Raw genomic sequence first — 18,644 nt, 5'->3', positions numbered from 1 at the left:
ACAAAACCTAAACAAGCCTGCTCATGAAACCGGTTGTATAAAGAGAAAATACGGTGTGTGCTAACGTGTTTCCCTTACCCGGGACTGTGACCTCTTACAGACCTAATCTTATTGCTTTCATCGCATGTTGCATTACTTTTTAAGAAGGTAAGCTATTTTCTACACGATTCGTCATTTGAATGAACGTTTTTCTACGTCGTCGTGTTTTTCAAATTTGAATGTTTTAAATGCATCCTGCATAGTTTCTCACCTTTTGCATTTTGATTTACCGACAGAGCAGCCTTACATTTTGCACCAGAGCATTTATTGAGACTTTTGTCACAAAGGAGTAAGAGATCCAAATTCGTCTTCTTCTACCGGACCGAGCCATTAACCAGTCAAAGCGTCATGTCAGGCAAGAAACGCAAGGCACCAACATCTGCAGCCAAAGAGGCCAGTGCCAAACAGCAGAAGCTGGCGCCCGTTAAGGAGGAGAAACAGGAAAGAGCTGGAGGCTGGCTGCAGGACCATCTGAAGCAGCAGAGGACAGAGAAGAAGGACATGAAATTCAACAAGAAACGCCTGCGTTTTGTTTCTAAGGCTGAAGATATAAAGCAGGGCTCAAAGGGTGTCTTGTACTGGATGTCAAGAGACCAGAGAGTACAAGGTAACCACTGTAACCCTCTGCCAGATGTGCAGTGAGAGACCTGATTGAGCTTGTACTTTAACTGTCCAAGCTCCCGTTTTCTGTGTGTCTCAAGTCTTTTCCCTTTTTGTGTATTTAGATAATTGGGCACTGATCCATGCACAGCAGCTTGCTGTGAAGGAGAACCTTCCTCTGCACATCTGTTTCTGCCTGGTCGTCCCCAAATCAGAACTCTCCACTCTGAGACATTTCAGCTTTATGCTCGAAGGTCTAAAGGAAGTTGCAAAGGTATATATTAATACTTTATTTTCAATCACACTGACTACAGCTAGAAATACCAGTAGTTAGTATGTACATTTTGATTCAAACTAAATTCATTATGTTACATTTATTCAATTCAAAAATCCACCAGATAGGTGGTTGCCTCATGTTATACTGAGTGTGTGTGTGATGACGGAAAACACTACAGATTGTAAATTGGTGATGGTTGGGACTACATAATTCAATTACATTGTACACATGAAATCCAATTACACAGGACTTTTTTTTTTTTTTTTTTTAGTGGATTGTGATCCTGGTAATTAAACCCACCACATATTCTATAATGGCTTTCTCTCTGTCTCTACCAAACAGGAATGCAAAACCCTGGACATCCAGTTCCACTTGCTGCACGGTTCAGCGGGGGAAGTTCTCCCCGGCTTTGTCTCCGACCGTGGCCTGGGGGCGGTGGTAACAGACTTCAGCCCGCTCAGGGAGCAGATGCAGTGGTTAGAGGATGTCAAAAACATGCTCCCGAAAGACATCCCCCTCATACAGGTAAACATCTCTGACAAGGAGATCAGTTTTTTTAAATTGCCTTTCTGTATTTTTTTGTCTGCAACACATTGGTTCACAAGGCAAAATAGGGAAACGATTCTAAAGACCTCCTTTCAATTTTCTGCTTGTTTCATGCATTTCCTGTTAGAATCTCTTGATTTTCTGTCTTATGAGTAAACCCTATTTTCCTTTTTAGGTTGATGCCCACAATATTGTTCCCTGCTGGGTAGCGTCACCCAAACTTGAGTATGCTGCCAGGACAATCAGAGGAAAGATTACCAAGCTTTTGCCAGAGTACCTCACTGACCTTCCTCTGGTAGAGAAACACCCCTACACGGCAACGAGAACCGCCAAAGTAAGTGACGCAGCGACAGCAAAAGGCACCTTGTGAGTTTAAGGGAACACATGAAGTTCAGAAGAAAAATAAACTCTCATAGTTGTGTTTTTTTGGTTTCACCTTCGAGGACTTTTGGAAAAAGTGATGATGACAGAATCATAACACTCCTGACAATATTTTTGCTTTGAACATTTGTTTTTGTTTTTTTAGATCAATGTTATGTAATGGAAACGTGAGCTGTCAGGGGGCTCATAGATGTGGAGTATCAAAAAACTATGAAGCGCGTTTTTCTTAACCTTGAACCCCCCTCCTCTGCTCATTATGTATTGATCTAGGAATATAAATGGCAGACTTTTGTTGACTGTCTAAAAGTTTAAGCTTCCTTCCCAGCACTGGATATTAAAGCTGCAGGGGTAAATCCCCTTATTGCCATGATTGATATCCAACTCACTGGTTTGACCCTCCTGATTTCATACACTAGGTGAAAGTCCCTGGACTCTCCTTGCCTCCCTTTTGAAGTTTTCTCTCATGTATATTCTAAGCGCATCACTGTCGGCCGTAACCTCTGCTGAATTGTTCTCTTTTCTCTGAACTTCCCCATACAGCCCATCGACTGGGGCGAGACTTTGGCCTCCTTGAAGGTTGACACAAAAGTTGGAGAGACAGATTGGGCCAAGCCAGGCACCAAGGCAGGGGTGGCCATGTTGGAGTCCTTCATTGATGTACGCCTTAAACTGTTTGACACCAAACGCAACGACCCAAACGCTCATGCACTCAGCCAGCTCTCCCCCTGGATCCGCTTCGGTCAGTAGCTCTGCAGATAGTGTCTGTTAAATGAATACAGTATGTCAGGGGGACAAAAGTTATTCTCAGAAATGCAAGGAAAATGTACAGACTAATGAAGAACTACGCTGTTCTTAATCTAAACCTTACTCAAAATAAAAACAACAGATTCAAGCAATTATGAGTTTTTAACTGGGAATAAAACTGACTGAAAATAATAATGAAGTATCTTTACGACTGACATAAGCGAGATACCCCGTCATCCACAAGTTTGATTATATTCATAAAATAACCTTTAATGCCTGAAACGATGCTGGTGGGCGGGTGTAAGACAGTGTTTAGCTGTTGAAATTCCTCATCAAGATCTCTTGAGTGATATATCTGATTGTTAAAGAAAGCAGGCAGAGATTTCTGTAAAGAGAGGTGGAGATGAGAGTATGGATATTTATTGATAAGAGGTATTGCTTTGTTCACAGAGTTTGCAAAATTGGACACAAACCGCAGGTTCCTCACAGGAGCTTTAAGTACAATAGTACATTTAGTTTGATAGCACAGTACAATCCACAATACTGTCTCATCAGAATACAGAGCTGTTCATTCATGCTCATACTGCCTACTTTGCCATAAGTCACAGCAGGACACAATTTCCCACAGTGCCAGTTGTTTCATTTTTAACTCACTCCCCACTGTCAGCTTCATGATCGTGGACCTCCAGAGAGTCCCTCATACCTGCTTTTTCATTTACAACATGCTATTGTTTAATGTTCAGAGTGAGCAGCCATGATATCATGTTATAGAATATGTTAGCACTTCCAGTTTCATGTCTGATAAATCAGTCATGTCCATCTGTATCAGTCCCTTTTTCCAACCATCTCTTCTTCTTCTTCTTTCCATTAGGCCACCTGTCAGCGCAGCGCGTGGCCCTGCAGGTTCAGCACAGCGGGAAGAAGGCAGGCGTCACAGTCGCCTCCTACATTGAGGAGCTGGTGGTGCGCAGGGAGCTGACTGATAACTTCTGCTTCTACAACAAGAAATACGACAGTGTGGATGGTCAGTCCAGATCTCATTAAATCACATACTATCAACTATGTTAGAACAATACTCGTCATTAGTGACATCATTCAGATGAGATATCTGCTTATTTGAAAGGATTTCACTCCAGAAACGTATCGTCTCTTCTTCTTAAGTCTGTGTGTTTTTGTATCTAAAGCGTGTGTGTGTGTGTGTGTGTGTGTGTTTGTCAAACTCAGGTGCATATGAGTGGGCTCAGAAGACCTTAAAAGATCACGCCAAAGACGAGAGGCCGTATCTCTACACACGTGAGCAGCTGGAGAAAGCGAAGACTCATGACAAGCTCTGGAATGGAGCTCAGGTACGACATTGAGTCTAAGGCAGAGGAGGTGTTCTCACAGGTCTGTGTCAATGTTTGTTACTTACAACCGTTTGTTGCATGTTTCCTTTAGTACCAGATGGTCAGTGAGGGGAAGATGCACGGTTTCTTGAGAATGTACTGGGCCAAAAAGATCCTGGAGTGGACGTCCTCACCAGAGGAGGCGCTCTCAACCGCTCTGTACCTAAATGACCGCTACAGTCTGGATGGCCAGGACCCCAACGGTTTCGTCGGTAAGGTCACAATTCTCATTTGTGCCATGAAGACACTGATCTACTGAGTTATGTTGTCTCAAATATTGATGCTCTCCGCACTGTGTTGTCCTCCTGTAGGCTGCATGTGGTCTATATGTGGCATCCATGACCAGGGCTGGGCAGAGAGAGCCGTCTTTGGAAAGGTCCGCTACATGAACTACAAAGGCTGCCTCCGGAAGTTTGACGTCGCACGCTTTGAGAAGCAGTACTGTCCCAAAAACCTCTGAAACATGAAACGTTTAGACGGGTGAGAATAAGATGACAGCCTTTATACCCTATACATTTATCTCAGGGAGCTGTTTTGAAGCCTCTCTCACAACTGTAATATTATTTTTCTGCGTTTTGTTTTTGCTAGTTTCTTCTCAAAGTACTCAGAGTGCTTTAGCCTGGGCGGTTTCTTCTGCTGAATATTCAGACACATGTTGTTTACACTTATCTGTTATCTGTACGCTCGTCGTTTTTTTTTTCAGCTACTTGTATGTTACTGTTTTTTTATTACATTGTTTACTTTTTAATGTTATCTAAAAAAATAAACCTTGTTTTTTTATAGTGTTCACAATGAATTTATATCACAATGTATGCAGTTCTTTTAAAGCAACTCTTTGGCTTTAACTTCTTTTTCCTCATCTCATAAAGTAACTGTAATAAAGATGTTTTTTTTTTTTTATCATTCTTCTAAATTTCTGCTTCTTCAGGCATTTAAGCCTCCACAGAGAATATTATGAAATTTCTACATAAATACTGTTTGACTTTTTCGAAACACCACTTCACATAAGAAGAAGAAAACTGAGCGTGTAATGGAATCGGGCTTTGCTAAATCATACTGTTTTTGGAGCTATCTCTTTTAACCACAATCCCCCTGTTTCTTCTCGCTCTTACATAAATCAATAGGACTGGGGATGCTGCCGCCTTCATTCTTGAGACACTTCTATGCGTGGACAATAAACCTTTTCTTAGACAATCTCAATTTAGGTAGAACTAATATTTTAATTCAAAAAGTCCTCTCGCATCAAATGACTTCTCCCCTTTAATTATCATACCGCTGCACTGCCATCTGTTTTATGTGAAAGGCCGACAGGATGACTGCAATAAATGGATTCTTAAAGGTGCACTATGTAGTTTCAGTAGAGAAGTTTAAAAGTTGGAGAGATGTGCAGATTCTGTGGTGTATGTTCATGACTCTTTACACAAACTGTCCTCAGAGGAAAATTTGGTCCCTGGAACTGTTTGAAGATAAAAAGCTACGTGAGAAGTTGTGGTGGTGGGCCTGCACGAGTGAAAGCGTAACTCTCCTGGTAGCTTTTTAGCTCCAAACAGAGTTCCAGGGACCCATTTGTGTATTTAGTACAGAAAATATAGCATAGAATTGTTTAACTGCACCTTTAATCAAAGGTTGTCCATTTTCAATTGGTGCACTTCTGTTGCCTATAAGGAGATTAGATCTGACGTGAGTCTAAAAGTAATAGTGATACTATCTATGTTTAAAGTGTTAAAAGAAAAAAGATGTAGTTTTGGTGAATGCCATTATTCACGATTCATTATTCCTATTAGGCTAAGCTGGTGAGAGTGGAAGCTTTTTTAAAGGGGGTGGGTGACGTCCTGCTCTCTGTCTGCATGTGTTTGGTTTGGCTTCCTGGCTTGGCAGACAGTAGGTGGAGTCAGAAAGGACATCTGTTAAGTACACCTCAGTCCATCAGGCCTCAGCTTATTTAAGTGGCTTCCACTGTCTTCCTCCCGGTCCTCCACAAGCTGGTTTGGTTTACACTCCACTCATCCATTCATGACTGATTTATCAGACATATTTATGGTTGTTATAACTTTCCTTTATAATAAATTAACTTCCTTTAAACCTTGTTTCATGTGGGATAGCCCTTCTGTGTTACCTATTCTTTGAGACAGTTTGTGATAGTATATATTGTGAGACACAATATTAGCCTTGTTTCCAAATTGTGTTTCATTTGTTCACTTATAAGAATGAAAAAAAAACCACCCAAAAGCTTATCAATAGAGAATGCTATAATTAAATAATGCAAAGATTATACAGTAGAAGCGACTGTTCTTCATACGTCTTTATGTTGCACATTATGACATACAGTATTTGACTGTAGTGATCCTTAATGTACAGTATGTGACCTTTAGGAATCAAATACAAAGTCACTGATGAATAAAATCTTGTTTCAGAAAAAGGAGTTTACATAACAAACTGATAATGAACTGAATCACCTCAGTCCTCACTCACAGCATTATGTCCTCCTGTGTTTAAGTTTACACTCTTCTTTTTTTCATTCAAGTTTTTTTCTTTTTTAATTCTTTTCTTATTTTTGATCACATAAGACCCTTACATTTTCCCATTTACTCAATAAGACGTTAACTATAAATGATTGTCCTTATGAATTAGTGAAGCCTTTTTATATATATATTAGATTTAATATTATAGTAATTCATACTGCTACACAGGAATATGACTGTTTCTGTCGTTGCACTCAATGTGGAGGGAGGGAGGGAGGGGGGGAGTAACAGCTGGTAACAACGACAGTTCTGTGTTTCCTTAGTTGTATTTTGGACTATTCGTTTTTTTAGACTTAAAACTTAAGACTTAATCAAAGACTCGCCTCTCTTTGGTTTTGTGTTTCATGAAAGAAGCTTGCTTTTGTGTTGTACATTTTCCTTTAGTTTGTAAATATGTCCTTTAAAATGTGCTTACTTAATTCCTCCTTCTTTTCACTGGGTTTGATTTTATTGTTATTCCCCTCATCTTCCAGCCATCTGGGGGAACGTAACAATAAACTATGAAAAAATGAAAGACAAGAAAATAATGTCATCACATTACATCACTATTGCATCTGTGTTTTTTAATATACAAGAGGTAATTATGCATAAAAGACACGACTACCAAACCTAATTAAGTGCACATCCAATAGTAAGGATTTGAAAACAACCCCTTTAGGTAGCAAAAGTACTTCCTCCAATGATCTATGAGTTCTTTTGTTGTGTTTATTTCAAACGGCAAACAGATATATTTGTCTCTTAAGATTGTGCTTTTTGTTTAAATGAGCTGAAACAAGTTGTTAGAATTAGAAGACACATCACAGTATGGTATACAAGTACTTTAATATTCTGCTTTAAATTGTTTGAAGTTTGTTCTTTCAAGTGTTGCTGAAGATGAAGAATAAACCAGAAATGATTATAAAGGGTGGATGTGGCAGGATGGATGAAGTCATGAAGCAGGACAAGAACAACGTTTTCAAACATTCATTATTTTCCTGGAGGAAATAAGATTGTGTTGCCTATAACCACCAAGCAGTTAGTTAAATCAATACTGATGTCTTGTCAGTGTAACAATTATACTCTGACTAACCATATCCCCAAAAAGAAAATGTGCAACATTTTTTAATAGAAATGGATTTAGCAGTGTGTTGTAAATGATTCTGTTGGTGACATGAATCTTATTACATGCACTCCCCTGACCACTCTATCTAATGAAGAATGGTGAGGATAAACGAGCTAACAGAGGATGTCCTTTTTAGGTCTTCTTCTGCCACAACTGTAAACAGATGCTCCTCTATGTTTCATGTATGGTAAATTATTGTTTTGTCCAGTGCTGAAACAATATGTCAACTGGAATACCAATGTTTCACCCTACCAGAGAACATCCCATAAACACTGTTTGAAGAGGATGGCGCTGGTAAACTTCAAAGGTTTTTTTTTTACTTGATGGACTTTGGGATGTAATAAACAGATCAATAGCAGCAATAAACCATGTGAAGGAAGTTACCTTTAGCCTTGAAAATCAAAGCCAATGTGAAAGTGCCCTGCATTCTTTATAATGGCCAGAGGGGGCAAAGTCCATTTTTTTGAAAAAGAGGATTGTAAATAGGTCTAAAATGACCCTACATCTGGTCTGGTAATTAACTCAGTATGGTTTATCCTGAGTATATAGTCACAATCAGCATGATGTTCATTTTAAACTCCTTATCAAGAAGTGTAAATAAGCCTCAGAGCTACCCAAAACATGCCTGTATAGTTAGAAATCCACTCTGATACTGTGTTTTATCATGTCTATAAACCCCTCTATTCCTGCCCTGCTCTGTAGCTTTAAATGCAAATTTGTTTTTTTTCAGGATCTCGGATTTACACTCTGTTATTTATAGGGACATGCTTCTCACACACATAGGCCTGAATCACACGCATGCACAAACAGGACCTGTGGACATGCATTAGTGAGGAGATGTCAGAGTGGGGCTGCTACAAGCTGCTAAGCAGAGAGTGCACCAGAGAAGTTGGGGGTTCAGTGCCTTGCTCAAGGGCACCTGGGCAGTGCTCGGGAAGTGCCCTGGCACCTCTCCAGCTACCAGACCATCTTCCAGATTTGGTCCATACTGGGACTTGAACCGGCGACCCTCCAGTTCCCAACCCAAGTCCCTACGGACTGAGCCACTGCCGCCCCAAATGAGCTGTGTTCGACCACGCCCCTCTCATGAAGTGCTTAGGAAGCTTGGGCCTTCTTGCACCATGTCTTATTGTTTAAGGTGGAAAGGTAGACTCAGAGGACAGAACAAACACCTAGCTGTGGGAGTGTCACACACCTGGGGGAGGAGTTTGATTCCCTTTGTGATGTCACAAATGGAAAATCTCCAAACGGCCTGTTTAAGCACACATTGTTGAAAGTGGAGCAGGCAAAAGATGGAGAGGATGGACTTTTTTAAAATAATTGGGGGGTTTGTAGACTAGTTAGGGAAACATATTAGTGTTAGAGAAACATGGAAAATGTATTTTGCATAATGTGTGACCTTTAAATTAGTTTTTAGTACAAACAGTTGTGATATATAATTGTGGTCTTTCTCCAAACATATGAACATTGTGGTGGTGCTGGAGGATCATCCCTACATGTTACCATGTCCCTTGATCCCCGTGTTTTGTATTGTCACAATTTTATTTAACAAAAATTCACAAAAAAACATTTCATAAACAATTATTTTTACTCATCACAGGTTTTTACCTCATAACCAACTCGCAAATGTTGCATAGTAAATCATCCAATGATAGGCAAAACTTCACCAGCGTTCATCACCATTATGTCATAAATGACATAAATGACATATGACAAAAAATAAATGTGAAATGTGAACCTGCATTTTATCTTAAATTTACCTCTACATTTAAATCTGCAAGATTTATCCTAGTTTCACAACATTTCTGGTCGTGGAGCTTTTTAGTGAAATGCTGAGGTCTTCTAGGTCAGGTAGAATCAATTATCTGAACGCCTGTGGGTTTGTTGTGAGACTGGTCACAAATCTGACATACTGAGGGACGTCCAAAGTGGCCTTGTGGGCGTGCCTTAAAACCGCCTCTGGTCAAAACAAATACAGACCGTTCTGCAACCGAATCTAAACGTAGAAGGAGGGCATACTGCCTGCTCCGACGGAGGATTAGGGCCAAGTTAAAAAACTTTTTTTATTTATTTCGAGATTAAACTCGTAAATTTACGAGAATAAAGTCATACATTTATGAGAATAAAGTCATACATTTATGAGAATAAAGTCATACATTTATGAGAATAAAGTCATACATTTATGAGAATAAAGTCATACATTTATGAGAATAAAGTCATACATTTACGAGATTAAAGTCGTAAATTTGCAAGAATAATCTCGGAAATTAACGAGTTCGAGACCAGCCTGCGCATAATGATGAAAGTAGAACTCTTAAAGTCTTTAAAGAATAAAAGAATAAAGTCGTTATTTTAGTCTATATCAGAAGAGCAGCAGCATCCTGTTCTCAAATGACAAACATGGAGCATCTTGTCCTAAAGGTTTCATTAATAAGGAAATAGACTACTTCCTTGTGTAGTCGGTAAAAACAGTTAGTTCAAGAGAAGTTTTCACTTCAACTTGTAAGACCTTGTTTACCTGTAAAATGATGAACAGGACACAAACTGTCTCTGCACATGATTCACTTTAACAAGGCAGACCGATAACAGACACAAATAGTTGTGTTGTTTACTTATGCAGATATGAAACTACACATGCTTTTGGCACATCATCATCTTCACATTGTCATAAAATATCAGCACCCTGAAAAGATACTGCAAGAAACTGAAGAAAGAACCACACTGACTTGGAGGAAGTTGTCTGCAGAGGAAAAGACTTTAAGAGTTCTACTTTCATCATTTTCGCGCAGACTGGTCTCGAACTCGCTAATTTACGACTTTATTCTCGTGGAACATTCTCAAGAACAGCGGACAATGTTGTGCTTTGCCTCTGTGCAATGCCTGTCAGCACCTGTGTGTCCAATCGGACTCAAAGCTGTTCGTTTGCTCTTACTGACATTGTTTCCTCTTTTCTAGATCCTTGCTTGTGTTGTACTTACTCTCTGATGTACGTCCCTTTGGATAAAAGTGTCTGCTCAGTGAATTGTAGAATTGTACTTAAAGAGTAAACGCCCAAAATCAGCTGATCACCAGAGCAGGGAGACAGAGGAAGTTTTAGAGAGGGAGTTGTTAAGTTGAATGAAGAAATTGAATAAATGTGTGAGATAATATAACCAGTCTTCCTGCTTGAATTTACGCTGAATTTCATTAGTAAGTATGTGTAAGTACATTAATTGGCTTAAAGACTTTGACCTAAGCAATTTTCTTTAAGGTGACTTTAACATTTAGCTAACAAACTTTCAAGTGATCGGTATCTTTTACTCAACTATGATTTTCAAGTACTTTTCCCAATACTGGACCCACGGAACAAGTTACCCTGAGAACATCAATAGAAATAGACTCATGCGGTCAACAAAGTCAGAAGAGTTAATCCTTAATCTTTAATCACAAATAGTTAACAAAAAAGAGCAGTGTCTTATCCTTGCTGTTTGAAAATAGGAAACATTAAATGGTAAACTGACCTGTGCTTGTAAAGCGCTTTTCTAGTCTTTTGACTAGTGCTTCTTTACACCCGAGACCACACCCATTCACACACTGATGATGTAACGTGTCCATCAGTATTAATTAATCCTATTCATACACATTCATATCGACAAAGCAGAGCTTGGGATTGAACACCCGACCTTCCAGTTGAGAAACAAACGACAACTCCATCTGAGCCACAGCCGCCCGATAAAGGGAAAGATGTATAGCCTTGCAGGCTAGCACTAGTGTAATAATAGCAAAGGAGACGATCAACTTAATTAACTGCAGCCAGAGGAGAAAAATCATTGCTTCAGGTAACAACGCATTTCAAATCTCATTTTCTGTATTTTTTAAAGAAAGAGTTGTGGAGTGATCCACAACTGTACTTTAACCATCTGCTGGATGAGGGATTATTTTTAAGCAACCATCCTTCCACAGGCTGCACATAGTGCTGGTGCTGAATCCTAAACCACAATTCACAGTTCACAAGTTGTTAATGGAACTGCAGCCCAGCCTCGCTCTGGTTCCTACAATGTCATTTTTTTTCTTTTCCTCAACTGCTGCTCATGTAAGAATCATTTTTAAGCTCAGATCAAATCATCGGTATCAGTCTCGTTCCCCACTTTACACCTTAACTCATGTCCTTTTCTCAAGATCTCATGTCATCATCCTGGCTGTGAATCAAATGTTCTTTGCATATCTTTCTTGTCTCTGATACTGTCTGTCTTTTCTCAGGCTATAATTCATAAGAGTATTGAAAGATAGCTTTTTGCATTACCGCTATCATAAAGGTGATCTTCACCATTAAGTTAAGTGGATTAAGATTCAAAATTCAAAATTGTTTGTTGGAAAAATGCTAAATCGATAGATTGCTTCACATAAACCTTTTATGACCATGAAGGTGAAAACTAGGAGGGGTTGCAATGTTGGCATATCACTGATAATTAGTAATTAGTTACAGTTACTACTATCAAAAAGTAACTTAGTTATTGCTTTATAAAAGTAACTATAGTTAGTTGGGAAAGTAACTTGAGCGTTACTTTATTTGTTTCAGTCCTCATATCAATGATCACATTATTTAGGGTCGTGGCAGAATTGTGCTGTAACAACTCGCACATTTCCAATAACACTGCAGTCGTTTTCGATATGTAGGTATTTTGCTAAATAGATCTTTAAAGGCAACAAACTTAACAGTTTATATGAAGCATGTCGCCGTCAACATATCAGTCTATAGTCTGGCTTACAGATCGTAGAGCTGGTGTTGTTTTAAATCAAGCTGACTGTTTGTATGGAGTGTCTTGTCTGCTGAGCTAACGTTAGCAGCAGTACCCGGCTCTCCAACAGCTAGTTAAGTAGAAGCGTTGTAGCTCGGTGCTTCTTCTTGTGAGAGAGAAGTCTTCCTTCCTACACATAGCCTTCAACTCACTGCTATATTCTTGTCGTTTCACTCAAGCAGGGATAAATGCTATCAGTACTTCCGAGATAGAAATCTCACAGCTTGAATGATCACCTGCCTGTGTTTGTTTGCCGCGCGCAACATTCTTTCACCCAGGATGCTTCTGTGCTGACGTTAGCTTTACCGTGACCACTTGTTGTCGGCTGTTTCACATAAAGTAATGAGTAACGAGTGCTTTTAAATGTCAGTAAAAAAAATCAGGTCTGATCTAAGTCACACAGGAGCAAAAGGGAGAGAGATGGTACCTGCTGTCCAGGATGAGACGGAGGGCATGACTCTATGCTTGATTCAGTCAATAATATAGAAAATGAACCACATTTGAGTTGATTTGTGGTTTAATTTCACATAGTTCGGTATATTATATGCTTCAATGAATACCATTACCTGGATGATGCAGACCTATAAACAAGTCAATTTACAGGGCTATTGTGTAAACAGTGTTTTTCTATTGTGATGGAAGTTTTGGGTAGATTGCTTTCATTAGTGTTGGTGTGGCTCGCTGAAAACACTGCCAACATAAAGTGATTTTGTCAATATCCATCAGTGAGCTTGCCTTCTTCTGTCCTCCTCCTGCTTTCTGCCATTCATGATTTTATTTCCTCTAGGTTATGGCCCCATTGACATCATCTTTCCCTTTTAGCGTTCATAATCATCTTTTTTATTTCTGCACATTTCCCCTGCATGTGTGTCTTCCAGAGTTGCGATGAGACGACCGAGTGGAAAAGTCCACGTGGTGCTTCTGAATTCAGAGCTCCTCTTTAACATGATGTATAAGTAGTTGTCGAGCTAGTGGCCCTATAAGGCGTCAGAACATGCAAACAGAACAAAGACTCGTTATGTTCCTTTCTTTCCGAGACAAACTACTAATGAGGAAATTATAGCTGCAGGCACATCTTAATGTTCAAAGAAATTTATGTAACAACAGTATACAGTTTATCATTTCAAGGGTACAGAGTAAAACATTCATGTTATCATTAAGTAGCAAAGAACACTCTTATCAGGTTCCATGCATTCATAAAAGGTTTGATACATATTCACATGACCTATATACAGTTTTATTTTTCATAAAGATTGCAGAAAGAAATTCATTCAATACATAAAACAGCAAAAACATTTTTATAGGGAGCAATTCTTCAACACTGGCAGCACACATTTTCTTAAATGATTATATATTTTCCTAATTACACTTTCAACAATGACTAGAATTGTTTTACTTTATTTAAGCAATTAAAAAATACAGTTATCGAACAAATCTATGTAGCATGTAGCGAGTAATGATCGCAAAGTACTTTCAGAATATATTATCATATGTTAAGCACATGACTAATCACCTTCCTCACTGGTTATACAAGCAGCAAGTCTGATTTTTATTCCTCATCTTTCCTGCACCAAATCTCATTATCTACTCCATTTCTTTGACAAATATTCTTTCTTTTTGACAGGAGCCATTGTACATTCAATCGTTGCTCTAAAAGCAAGTAAATGTTAGAACTTGTAGCTGTACAGCAGTGAAACGGCGAGCCTTGAACGTTATAAAGCAGCGCATTTAAACACAATAAACACAGCCTGGGAGTTCACAAAGAGAACTTATTTTCTTTTTTAGACACATGGGTAACATTTGCCATGCTTAAAAACGCTGTTGAATCATTTATATGATAATTTTATTGTTCATGCCAACATTGACCTCTGAGGTTGCTGCTACTCGATCACAATTTGCATCTTTTAGCTCGATGACCTTGTTACTTTTGTTATTCTCTATATTCAATTTGAGGTACTGTGTCAACGTTTGCAGACTAACAAATGTAATGTACAGAATGTGAGTATTCTTATCTTAGGGCCTGTGTGCTTAATTTGAGAGTGCTTCTCACCATCACCGACTGTTAGTAGATAACTAAAGTAGACTTGTGTGACACTTCTGCTTGAACACTTCTGTTGTTAGTGACAGTTAAGTCTGTTATATGTAAGAAAAATGGATAGGAGCCATGTCCTTGCATTAACAGCACCTCTAGTCCTGGAAATTGTACTGTCGAAAAAAAAGTCTGGGTGCATGAGATAAACAGTGTGAGGAAAAGTTTCTACCTTGATAAAGTTGATAAGGAAGTCCCGCCCCTTCTTGATCTTGATTGGTAGGTGAGGGAATAGTGAGGGGGGGAAGTAACATCGATTAGCGCGGTCGTGTTCAAAAAGTTGACTTAGGTTTTAAATTGAGAGTGTTGTGAGCTTCGTGACCAAAAACAGGCAATGTTGAGAATGTTACTGCGCTTAGGATGCTGAGCGCTGGATTGCATCTGTCTTGTTCAGAAAATAGATAATCGCTGATGCTAGTTATGTAGCCCATGTCACTTGGTACAATATATTCAGGTTAACTTTTGGTTGTCTTCATCTGCATGGCTTACCAATTACAGAGAAATATCTGTTCAGTTCATGTCCTTCCCATTTGAAGGTTTAATGGCTACCATTATGCCCAGTATATAAGATTATTTGACTTTGACTTAAGTCGTTTTCAAACTGTTGCTCAATTTGTTGCTCAAGGTGCTGCGTTGGGTCATCTTTAAGCTGGAGCGAGTCTGCCAGCGTTTAGAGCAGCAGGTAATGTGACTGAACATCTCTCTGAACCTGGTGGACATGAGGTTGTAGAGGATGGGGTTGATGGCAGAGCTCAGGTAGAAGAAGACTCCAGACACGATGTGGATTGGCCCAAATATATGGATGTGCTTCACATCAGAGGTGTCCATGTAGCTCCACATCAAGCGGTCCATGTGGAAGGGAGCCCAGCAGAATCCGAATACTACCACCAACACACCTGGACAGACCAGATGGAAAGTGTAAGTTACTGGTTAATGTGACAGATGGTTTGTAGACTGTGAAATGTTGATACAGCCCATTTATGTGTCAACTGACTTTTTGAAACCTGCGGTTTGTAATTTTTCACCATTGCCATGTTTGTTTACTGCAGCCAGAAGGGACAACATGGATCAGACAGAGGTGAGGGATTTGCACATGTCAAGTTGTGGTGTATTTGTTGGCCAGCAAAATGCCATGGTAACAACTATGATTTGTTACGCAAAAGGAGATTTTACTTCTACTTGAGGAGAAAACGGCAGATTTGTTCATTTATTTTACAAAGGAAGCTAAGACAGCTTTACAAATTGCAACAGATAGCACTCAATCTCATGAATCTCTAAATAGTCCAACTGGGGAATTTGAAATAGAATGTTTTCTCAACACTATGGCTTCCTATCTTCTCTGTGAGGAAAAGCTAACAATCATCCTGACTCCTGTGCACGTCCCAAGATATCAATTAAACAATAGAAAGTAACTAACTGAAAAAAGCTGGAGCATGGACTTCTTGGACAGTCTGTTAGTAAATAAATACACAGCAAAACATGCTATTTGTCTGATGCTGAACAAGCTTAGTTGACAGCTAACATCATCGGCCTGTCACTCAAAACCACCACACCCCTAATTATGTATAACTTTTCTAAATAAAGTCGTTCTTGTATTGTTCTTGTGAATAAAGAAGTAAGCTTCTGAGACCAAAACTATCGTTTATACCTTCCTGTAAACATGTTTAATTCTGTTCTACAGTTGGGAATTTTTAATATGGAACCTAATGGGGATTGACTCACTTTTGGACTCAGCCCCAAGTGACCACTCGAGAAACTGCAGCCATCGTTACTATACTGGCCTAGATCTCAGCACCAGAGCTTGCTTTCTGATTCAGATTTCAAAGAAAAAGCTGAAACAAATGGGCATGTAAGTATAAAAACCGTAAAAGGTAAAACTGCATCAATTGTATCAGGGCTCAAATTTAGCAAAAACGTCTTGCATACACATACACACACTGGGTCACAGACAGCTTTCTGCTCCTTAGGAGCTGGTTTGACACCTACACAGCATTTTAGTGACTTGCATGTTGCGTTTGCTCAGCTTCTGCTTGTGGGACTTGGAGAGACTTTCTGGTCCAAAGCTACACCTTGGGTCGATCACAGTCAAAACCTTCTCCCTGTGCAGCTGTATACCAATGAGCAGGTAGAGAATACTGATGATCAGCATGGGGAGCAGGAAGAAGACCAGTGTCGAAATCAGGATGATCAGGTTGTACATCCACTGGGGCTTAACCACTTCTGAGGGTAGAGATGTGACAAAGGTTGGTAGAATAGATTAATCAGTTTGATCACAAGCATAGATGTAGCATTTGCATTATACATTAAACCTTTGTACACTCTTTGGAGACATGATTTGCTGACAGTGATAGCTGTATCAGAACAACACTTTTGTCCAGGCTGGAATATGTCAGCAACAATTAGATGGATAAAGTACCATTCATGTAGCAACAGGTTTTCATTTTCTCAGAGGATAAACTCTTTGACTTCTGTAATCCACTGACCACATTTGGTTTTGATTTTTAAATAATTTTCTTAAAAACCTCGACAGATTACACAACAGATTACAGTCAAATATTATGAATAGAATGAATACAATTGACGAGAAGGGTCATTTTTCCAGCTGTCCAGGAAAAAAATAAAAGACATTTATGGTTACCACACTATGTACCCTATAATGACTTTTGTGATCAATTGTGTGTCCTGTAGAACTATTGTTTCAGGGTGACATCTTTAAAACATTAAGATAAATAGAGTGATATCAGAAGTGATACAGCCAATCACAGGATGACCCCCCTACTTTATTTCTTCTGTATTAACAAGGTCAAAATTCATTGAAATGCTCCACTTTTGTTCTTGATGAAATACATGCAACTTATTAACAGATTGAATGTTTTTGAAATTATTAACCTTCAATACTTCAGCATGTTAGCATTGTAGACTGTTGACTATGTAGAAAAAAATAAAAAAATAAAAAAATAAAACAAACATTTGAACACTTACTGCACACAGCAGATTGGGGAAATCTTCGTCCAAACAATGGCTCCAGCTCCTCAATCCCTTGCAGACTGGTGTTTGGCACAGCACACAGCATGGACAGCACCCACAGCATGAAGATCACCCTCTTGACGTGAGCTCGTGTAGTCATGTGTTTGACTTTGAGTGGGTGCACCACGGCAACATAGCGCTCCACACTAAGCGCTGTGACATTGAGGATCGAAGCGAAGCAGACGGTTTCAAACAGGAACGTTTTGAAGTAGCAGCCTCCCTCTCCGAGCAGGAAGGGGTAGTTCTGCCACATCTCGTAGATCTCTAACGGCATGCCCAGTAGCAGCACCAGCAGGTCAGACGCTGCCAGGCTCAGCAGGTAATAGTTTGTTGGCGTCTGCATCACCCTGTAGCGCAAAATGACCACACAAGTCAAAGAATTTCCCAGTACCCCCACCAAGAAGATGGTGAGATAGGTGACACAGACAGGGATAAACACTGGGGATGTCTGGAGCCCAAGCTCTCCTGCAAGGTAATCCTCTACCCTCCAGCACAACACACCCAGATCTTTGGCTGTAGCGTTAGCTAGAACCCAGGAGATATTCATCCCACATGCCAAAGCAGCATCAGGGCAGCCGGGTCCATTGAAAATTGTGGCATTAGATGAGAATAGATCAGCAAGGGAGCAGTTCAATTCCAACATGTTGCAGAATAGCAAGAGGGTTACTCAGTTTCGTGACCTATGGAAAGAAAATAGAGGAGAACATTTCCATTTTAAAGCTCAACACCAAAACATTTACAGTAAAATGCAGTTAACCAATCAAAATGATTCAACTTAGCCTGTGAAAACATAAGGTCAACCATTTAAATCATCAGACAGAAAGTTTCTCTCACACGCCCTTCATCTCCCGAAGTCGGGAGAATCTGTGAAAGGATTTTCCCCTATAGCTTTTGGGGTGAATTAACACCTCAGTGATTATCATCGCAAGGTTTTAACCAAAGTTTAATTTCAGAGAGGTCTCTGGAAGCAAACAAGCTGTATCTTTTTCACACATTAAGACACTAAACAGAAGAGCTACATGATAAAAAGCTGTTTCCTTGTTGGTCTTTGATGGGGTATTTCTGCTACAAAGCTAGCTGTCACTATCTAACAAATGACTATGAATCTGGTTTAATGATATAGTAAGGAAAGCCGACTTGAAACACTTAAACAG

The 18,644-nt window shown here is 39.5% G+C and overlaps 2 protein-coding genes across 6 annotated transcripts in view; one reads left to right on the top strand and one right to left on the bottom strand.

The window, feature by feature from the left end:
• cpdp (CPD photolyase) lies at positions 1–4,870 on the top strand. The gene is made up of 10 exons (XM_061044200.1): positions 1–147; positions 276–646; positions 765–913; positions 1,259–1,441; positions 1,638–1,796; positions 2,384–2,582; positions 3,459–3,611; positions 3,812–3,933; positions 4,025–4,184; positions 4,284–4,870. Exons 1-10 carry the CDS (start codon positions 125–127, stop codon positions 4,430–4,432), a joined length of 1,668 nt encoding a protein of 555 aa, XP_060900183.1. The 5' UTR covers positions 1–124; the 3' UTR covers positions 4,433–4,870.
• A 9,642-nt stretch (positions 4,871–14,512) lies between these two features.
• Positions 14,513–18,644, bottom strand: part of LOC132978840 (neuromedin-U receptor 1-like) — a 5,564-nt gene continuing 1,432 nt past the window's right edge. For 3 of the 5 annotated variants that reach the window (XM_061044172.1, XM_061044171.1, XM_061044170.1), the window contains 3 exons: positions 17,446–18,170; positions 16,450–16,683; positions 14,781–15,359 (listed from right to left, as the gene is read on the bottom strand). In XM_061044172.1, the coding sequence (XP_060900155.1) occupies positions 15,049–15,359; positions 16,450–16,683; positions 17,446–18,133 (1,233 nt within the window). In that variant the 5' untranslated portion in view covers positions 18,134–18,170 and the 3' untranslated portion in view covers positions 14,781–15,048. Of the gene's footprint in view, positions 14,596–14,780; positions 15,360–16,449; positions 16,684–17,445; positions 18,171–18,644 lie in introns of those variants that run through there. The other 2 variants (XR_009673996.1, XM_061044173.1) reach the window with 2 other exon arrangements.

This window comes from Labrus mixtus, chromosome 8 (assembly GCF_963584025.1).
Source record: "Labrus mixtus chromosome 8, fLabMix1.1, whole genome shotgun sequence".
NCBI classification, from domain to species: Eukaryota; Metazoa; Chordata; class Actinopteri; order Labriformes; family Labridae; genus Labrus; species Labrus mixtus.
The sequence above is the reverse complement of the archived record's forward strand: the minus strand, read 5'-3'. Positions and strand labels throughout refer to the sequence as shown.